The sequence below is a fragment of the Hipposideros armiger genome, unplaced genomic scaffold (assembly GCF_001890085.2).
Source record: "Hipposideros armiger isolate ML-2016 unplaced genomic scaffold, ASM189008v1 scaffold_51, whole genome shotgun sequence".
NCBI lineage: Eukaryota > Metazoa > Chordata > Mammalia > Chiroptera > Hipposideridae > Hipposideros > Hipposideros armiger.
This window is the reverse complement of record NW_017731401.1, coordinates 4810646-4819666: the sequence shown is the minus strand read 5'-3', so window position 1 is coordinate 4819666 and position 9021 is coordinate 4810646. Positions and strand designations below refer to the sequence as shown.

General features: G+C 33.2%; 1 protein-coding gene across 4 annotated transcripts in view; it reads right to left on the bottom strand.

Moving 5' to 3' along the window:
* The window catches only part of CPSF6 (cleavage and polyadenylation specific factor 6), a 33868-nt gene that overhangs the window by 21258 nt on the left and 3589 nt on the right, over positions 1-9021 (bottom strand). For all 4 annotated transcript variants that reach the window (XM_019640527.1, XM_019640530.1, XM_019640526.1 and 1 more), the window contains exons 2-3: positions 4347-4556; positions 2816-2919 (exon numbers count right to left, since the gene is read on the bottom strand). In XM_019640527.1, the coding sequence (XP_019496072.1) occupies positions 2816-2919; positions 4347-4556 (314 nt within the window). The remainder of the gene's footprint in view (positions 1-2815; positions 2920-4346; positions 4557-9021) is intronic.

Genomic DNA, 9021 nt, shown 5'->3' with positions numbered 1-9021 from the left:
AAAAAAAAAAAAAAAGAAGTACTGATACATGCCACAACATGGATGAACCTTGAAAACATTAGGCTAAGTGAAAGTAGTCCGTCACATAGGACTACATATTGTATGATTCCATTTATATGAAATGTTCAGAAAAGGCACATCGATAGAGACAGATTTGCTAATGGGTATGGGATTTCTTTTGGAGATGATGAAATGTTCTTGAATGAGGTAGTGGCAATGGCTGCACAACTTCGTAAATATACTAAAAACCTGTGAATTGAACACTTTAAAAGGGTGAATATGGGCTGGCCAAGTGGCACGTTGGTTAAGAGTTGGCTTGGGACACCAGCTCTGAGCAGCAGGTCCTGGTTCCAACCCCACATTAGGGCCAGTGACGCTGTGCCCTCTACAGCTAAGATGGTGAACAACAGCTCAACCTGGAGCTGGGCTGCCGTGAGTCAACGGCGGCGGCGTAGGCTGCAGTGGACTGCCATAAGCTACCGTGAGCAGCCGGCAGCCGGCATGAGCTGCCAAGAGCTGCTGTGAGCGGCCGTCCAGTGGCCGACGAACAATCTGCCTCACCCGGAAAGAGCACAATGACAATACCAACATGGGCCAGTGCAGCAACGTCCTCCACAACTAGACTGAAGAACAAAAGGACAGCAACTTGTCTGTTCCCCTTCCCCGATTCACCAATGCTGTCCCCTCCCCCAATTTAAAAAAATCTAAAAATAAATAAATAAATAAAAGGGTGAATTTTATGGTATGTGAATACTGCATTTAAGAAAAATACATTTAAAACAAAAAAATGAATGATTATCAATTTTGTACAGTTATAGGATATTCTAGATTGTCAGGAGTGCTCTTAGGAGCTTGCAACCCTTTTCTAATATTCAAAATGGTCCATTAACTAGATAGAACCCTTATTCTGGTCAACAAATTCCAGTTTGACTCAAGGTTATCCTGGGTCACAACATTTAGAAACAATTTAATGAATTCACTAATTTAATAAATATTTACTGAATATCACCTCCTATATGCCAGGCAACATTCTAGGGCTAGGGATGCAATAGTGAACAAAATAAAATCCCTCCTCTTGTAAAACTTACAATCTAGTGGGAGATAAGGCAGTCAACAAGTAAAATACACTATCATAAAGAAAAAAATAAAGGAAACAGAGTGATGGGAGCAGAAGTTGCTATTTTGCACAGGATGGTCAGGGAGAAAATTCTTAAACTATTATGAATAAAGTGAGATCCATGTGGATATTCGGGGGAAAATAAACCAAGAGGAGGAAACAGCTAGTGTAAAGATCCTAACTAGGAATGTGTCTGAAGAACAGCAAAGAGACTAAAGTGGCTGAAACAATATAAGGAGGCAAAGAGTCATAGGAGATAAGGCCAGCAAGATGGTGAGGAAACATCACAGTGCCTTGTAGGCCCACAGTAAAGATTCTGGCTTTTACTTTGAGATAGGAAGGCTCTGAGCAAATACTGATGTCACTTTTTTCCCATTTCTATTATGTGTAGTCTAGACTGTAGGAAATTGCTGTGAAAAGTAGGAACACCAAGTAGGAGGCTATTGCAAAAATTCAAGAGATTTATATAAAATGATGCCTGCTGTAACATTATTTATAATAGGTAAAAATTGGAAACCACTCAAATAACCAAAAATAAAAATGGTAAAATAACTTACAGCAGCATACAAGGTTATGATGGAAAGAATTAGACATTAGAAAAGATGTGTATTTATTGATACTTTTATTTATTTTATGTTTTACTCCTGCATCAAACATGTTATAAAACATGCAAGTTATAATGTTTTTTTTTCTTTTTTTTTGCAATAAAAATAGGAAGCACTATGAAGAAACCTGAAAGTTCCGTATTTTGCCATGTATAATGTGCATTTTGCCCAAATTTGTGAGAAAAATAAAGATGCGCATTGTACATACGTAGTACTAATTCTGTATCTATATAAATGTTAATTCTTTTATTTATGCTTATGAGTTAAGAGTATAACTCTAGAAATCAATAACAATATCCGTATGCAAAATAATACCCTGTAATACGATAACTGATTTTGCTGAACTTACAATGAACTTACAACCATGAAGAGTTCTTGGCCTTCTATGATGTGTAAATATTGCAAATTTGTTACCGATATATAAAATGTCTTGTACCTTGTATCTGCTCTTGTGTTTTGTAATTATGTTACATAAAATTCGTGTGCCATGTTAAAAAAATGTTAAAATTCCTTTATAATACAAAAAACAAGTATCTAAATGTAAACAAATACAAATTTGAATTAAAAAATTAAAACGAAAGATTTTTTCACTGAAAGTTTGGGCCAAAAATGTGGGTGTGCATTATACATGGCAAAATATGGTATATTCACTAAAATGTTAAGAGTGATCATCTATGGATAGTAAGATTGTGGCTTTTCATTTTCTCTTGGATAGCTGTATTTTATAACAATATATATAATGACCCTACCTCATTTTTATACTTTTTAAAAATTAAGCAAAACATTCATGTTACTCCCATTCTCCAGTTGCTCACCTTCCTTCACCCCTTAAGCACAGGGATAAGTAAGTAACGCTTCTTCAAACTGTCATTTCAATGAACATTTCAACCATACATGGAACTCAGGAAAATTAGCTAGATCACAGGGCAAATGAGTATGAATCTGCCCAGGAACCTCCTACCAATGCGGCTAATAAAGCATCTTACACACATGTAGTTAGCATTAACTTTCAGGAAACACACCCCCAAAATTGTAATCACGAGCTACTAGCTTATATTAAGAAAAAAAAAAAGAATTAAAACAAAATTCTTACCCCTTTGACTGGCCATTTGCCCGATTTTCAAAAAATTTTATCTCCAAAATATCATTTACTCCCAAAGAATGAACTGCTTCAGTTAAGTCTTCATCTGTTGTCCACTGCAAGACATTTCCCCCTCATCAACCATCCAACCATATCCAAGATTTCTATTGCTTCAATTTAGTTTTTAAGGGTAAACTCAGGATAAACAAGAGAATATTAATACTCAGTGAAAATCTAAGTGCAATTACTGCAAGTCAGTCTCCAATTTTTAAACAGCATAAAAGCACCTGAGGACATAACTTCATCCCTTGCTAAGTTTCAGAAATTAAAAGGTACAAACCCTTGGAGATTAATTAATTTATTTGTTTATTTATTTTTACTCTTAAAAATTTCTGCTCTTTTCCAACTTTAATCTGCTATGATTTTAAATTTTCAATAAAACCAATGTCACTTGTCGCTTCCTCTTCTTAAAGGAAACTATTTGGGGAAATAAATTCCATCTTATGCTTTAACATAAGATAAAAAGAAACATGTATTGAGTGCCCACCATGTACTTTGTATCAAATATTTAACTCTTAAAACAGTGCAAGTCCTATTATTATTCCTATTTTACATGTGGTGCAATAGAAAGGTTCAAGAGCTTGTCTAACGTCACAAACTAAGATGGGGAGCTAAGATTCAAAGTCTTACTTAGCAGCCACTCTCCATAACTATACTGCTACTGTCTCCAATATGGTAAAATTGCTCAGACTGGGTGGTAGATCAATCAATTAGTTTAATTAGTTTTTAAAAAATGGAAACATTTAAAATGCTATTAAGAGTGTGAAAGAATGATGAGTTTTGATTTCTAGATAACTTTTTAAACTTTCCAGTATATGCAATATATGTTTCTAAGTAAAAATGTAAAAATTCTGTAGGACTGCTTTAGTGAATACTTAGGATTTAATGCTAATAAAATTATAGATACATTAAACATGCAGTTAATGAATCTCCCAACCACTAATCTTAGTCTCATATGCTCAAATTAAAATATAATGTATTTAACAATATTTCCATAAATCAGATTTCAAATTTAACAGCAGAAATTAAACTCAACAAACCCATAACATGGATTAGATATTGAAAAGTTTTTAAAACCAGGAGTCCTATTGTCTCTCTCTTTTCTTCTACAGTTCTGAATTCTGGTTGAGACCTTATGTAAGCATTTTTCTTTCTTTCTTTTTTTTTTTTTGGTAAAATTGGGATAGCTAAAGTGTAGGAACAGTAAGGTAAAAAGAATAATTGATTTGACGATAAAAATCACTGAATAAATTTAATTGGAATCTCTACCAAAATAAGTTGAATGACTACAAAATTCAAAACTAGAAGATCTGAATTTATAATGTTTTAAAGATACTTTTATTGCCTTCTTCATTACACAAGCATATAGAACCACCAATCTAGTAACTTCAAATTCTTATTTTATAAAACTGGAGAAAAATATTAACTGGAACAGCTCAAAGTCAATTACCAATAAATTAATTCATATGCTAAGTTTACTTACCCATGTTAGATTCCCAATATATAATGCAATTCTCTTTCCAGTATATGTATAGACAACATTTGGTGCTGCTCCTTTACCCACATCATCACCAACGGTTGGTGGGAGAGTATCCATGTAATCCCGGTCTTCTGGGGCATCTCCATTATTTGCAGATGGAGAGATGACATCATCATACAAATCTATCTGATCATGCCCACCATATTCAGCTTCCTGAGATACAGAAATAATGCTCTAGTTATACAATAGTCAGACTACTACTAAGATTTGAAAACAAATTCAACATTTTTTGTTTTAAACATCTGGTTGAAGATAGAAAAAGGCCCAAAGATCTAGGTACAAATCTCACACTTTATGCCACACATGTAGTCTTGTACAATGCCTATAAAGTGAATTTCTATCCAATAAATCCTATTTTCCCACTATTTTATTGTAATATAGGAAATAAATGTTCCTCTGAGAAAAGAATGAGATGGAGGCAAAATTAATAATGTAAAACTTTTCTTGCAAGTAAAATACTATTAAAGTAAAAGTAACACAAGAATTAATCAAAATAGACAAGATTTAAAATATTGATACAAAATTATCACAAAAATCAGAAAGCCATTACAAATCTTTAACATTTAACTGCAGAAAAAGCTATTATTTTCTATGGTATATCAGGATCTTGTTTCCCAACACTTAAAGCTATTAGTTTTAGAAAAAAGTAGTGAGCTAAGCAATAGGTATGGGATAAGGAAATGTGGGTATGTAAATAATTCCAAATGTCCTAACAAAAGTACAAGGGGAAAACAATCAATAAATAAAACACACGTAAAACTATACAAATTAGTATCTAGCTGCAGTTTTATTATTATCAGTCATCGAAGAGTTAATGCTTACCTGACTTCTCAGATATCTAGTCAATTAGCAAGAGAAAAAAGATGTGAAAAAGGATCTAGTAAAGCTTTGCCATTGAGTGTCACCAGCTGAATTAAAGCAACGCTAGTGAATGCCACTTACATGCACAAATAAGCAAGGAAAAGGAAAATGAAAAAGAAACATGTAAAGAGTAAAAAGGAAAAAACGAGGGTTCAATCTGTAAATAAGCCCAAGAAAATGTAGGTATTGGCAGAACGCTCAACACCATTTACATTGCCTTTAGTACCATTACTGGGCCACAGGCTTGGCTGGCCTGTATAAATGAAAAAATTTTCATTTTCCGACCACTAAGTACCTAAATTGGTGTGACCTATTTTATTCTTATGATATAGAATATTTGAAATAATAAAGAAGAGAGGCAATTAGTTACAAAACAACAAACTCAGAGTTCAGACATAACTCAATATCCTCTCCCATTAATACAGTTTATTAAAGATGAATTGTTATACAAATAGCGTATAAAGGTGAGCTAGTAGTTTTCGAGATTAACTATTACTGGATAGAGTATCACCCAGAGGAAGCATTCATAATATGACTGTAAACAGATCAACAAAATATTATTATAGGTCCCCAAAGGAACAGAGCTATTGTTTTGTTATTCAGAAGGGAGCCAGATAAGACTTTTTAAAAAAGAAAAAAACCTAGAAGGGGAAATACCATTTACACATAGCCAAAGGGACCTGAAGTCTGTCAAGTCCTCTTTGGATAATGTTCTGCATAACAGAGCTAATCAGTTTACTAATTATATAACAGAATCTTTACATAACAATTTTGATATGAGGTAGAATTTAAAACTTATTTAATAAGGGATCCAAAATCTCAAGGTAAGTCAGAGAACAAACCCATCTTTAGCAACGGGCAGACCACAAGTCACTGAATAAGCCATTAATTTTGCTTGTACAGCAATACCAAAATAATCTTTCAGAACTGAGTTTTTGTTAAACAAAGTATCATGCTCAAATTGCAGCGAAAGTAAAAATTAGAAAAAAGGAAGGTGAGTTTTGTTATGAAGTTTCAGTGTAGCTGAAGCTTCAGGTGACGTGGTTGCAGCAGTGGTTCAACACACTTAAGACACTAAAAAGCTTCCCACAAAGGGTAGTGGGCACTTTAAACTCTTTTGCAATCCAGTTCTGCACGTCAAGTAGCATTATAATAATAATAATAATTATTATTCAAAGGGAGTTGTGTTTCCATCCTCCTCAGCAGAGACTACAATCACAACATGTGGTCTGAGGGAAAGTAAAAAAGAATGCAAGGGTTATTAATAGCAGGACTAAAATAAAAGTATTTAAATTTATACTTTCACCAAACAAGTTTACACATTATTTGATTTTTTTATTGGTTGTAAATCTAGGAAAATGTTTACATAAGTAGACAATAATTTACAAACATAATTACAGCTACACTAACCTGGTGAATCACAATCACTTACTATTTTTGTCCGTCCATGAATTCCTATGTTGATATCAACCAATTTTCCATATTGATATGATTCTACCAATATTTAGGATCAGTCAGATTGTCTGGTAGTTGGACTGCTTCCAATTGGTTGAAGTATGATGCTAATTGAGACCATGGTCCTGGGGTTTGATCTCCATGTGGACTAGTTAGCTTCACTCTGTTCCAAGTCCACAGCCTGCACTTCTAACCCCAACGGTATGCATTTGGTCATGGTGAAAAAATATTAATGAATCTAAATACATTTGCTGCCATTGCTAAAAACACAACTCAAAGCACAGCTTCTTTTGTAGTATCAGTAATCTTTTCAGCTTCAGCATATCACACCTACTCTCCACATTAAAAAAAAATACAGAACATAACCTACTTATTGTTCCCATTTCAAAAAGGGAGAAAACACCTATATTCTGAAACTATGCAAAATGTACATCACAGGTCATATATAAAGAAAGTGAACTCTGAAAGTCTTCTGAACAAACTAAAAAATGGCTTCTACTTTGTCAAAGAGAAACAGTCAACAATGTCAAGTTCTATTATGTAAAGAGTCTTTTCAATTATTTCCTTTCGGAAATTTTAATGGCATTCAAAAAACAAGAAAATATCAACATTACCCCTCTAATTATTTTAGATACCAAATGCTGCCCAATCTTAACTATCTACTTTTCATAGTAGCTAAGCACCAATAGAGCTGCACATTATATATAACTTCCAATAATTAACAGCTCTTAGGGTTTGTTTAAAAATCCACTATGTAATTTTTTTTCTTCTCTTACATTCTAAATCAACTACAATCATTCTAAAGGCGTATCCTCTTATACTTCAAGATTATGTTCTACATGGTGTACAAATAAATAGCTGTGGCCAAGTCAGAGAAAACACTTAAAAATAACATGGATAGTAAAGTAACTAAAATTCTATTAGTTACTTTTTTAAACAAGGTTTCTCAACCATTTTTTTCATTATCACCCTCCCCTTCCCTCCAAGAAGTTATATTTAGACATATTTCCCCCTAATTACCTCCCATAAAATTTTAATATCACAGATATACTGTATATACTGAATATCATTATTGGGGTGACCATGGTATAGCTGTAGTATACTCTTCATTCTTCCTGACAGGCCCAACACTTCTTTTTGGTCCTAAAATTGTATTAATACCTTTTCTGCAGAGATGATACTACCAATAATGGCACAGCAAAGGCCACTTGTTTCAAAGTCCCTCTATTTAATCATTAAAAAAAGAAAGGAATTTAATAAGTCATTTCCATTTAGAGAAATAGATGCAGGGGGAAAAGTTACATTTTGCATTTACAAAATGCATTCTATACCAAGGAAGAAAAATACTAGCATGGCAAAATCCAGTATCAGACAATCTAATACATATTTATCTTTTTAGACAATACAATCATTTTCTGCTTTCATCTAATTATGTTCTGGAGATATTAAAATTAGTTTGTAATTCCTCTAAGAAGCTCAACTAATAGTAAGGAAGCCAACTTGGTACTAAAAACATGCCACATAAACCAAAGGGGACAATTCATAGACAGCTGAATGGACTACACTCATAAATAATAAAATTGAGTGAGAAGAGTTCTAGCTCCTCTAAACATTTCTACTCAAGTTTCTGAATCAATCTCTACCTACTTCATTCTTGACCTTACAGACTTATCTTTTTTTTTTTTAGATTTTTAAATTAAAAAAAATTTTTTTTGGCATTATGTGTTCACAACCCAGTCAGTTCTCCTTCCATCACCATATATTTGACTCCCTTTTTCCTCTTGTACCATTTTCTCTCCTCCCTTTCCTACCTCTGGTAACCACTAAACTGTTGTCCTTGCAGACATTTCTTACAGAGTATTCTATTAAATATAAATTCATCAGAAATACGGTTTCACTGATATTTGTCTAATAAATGTATTTTCCAAAATTGGCTAGACAACTGGCTAGAGAAGAGATACATAAATATAAAATATAATGACTAATGAAATAAAGGCAAGCTGACTTATAAGATTGTCTAGGTCCATAACTTCTACGAGAATTTTTTTCTGGCCACTACCTATATACATTTTCATTTTAAAGTTGGGTGGTCAGAAAGCAGCACTGTTACAGTGACCCAAGCCAGACAGATCAGTAACTAAATTCTACATTAAGAGCTTTTGATCCCCAACAAGCAAAATACACACTATTTCAATGCATATAGTTCAAGCTTTCCTGAAGTTCATAAAATTTTTGACTTTCCTCTTCCCTGCCAACAAAAAATTCCACAGATAAAGATATATATATATATATATATATATAT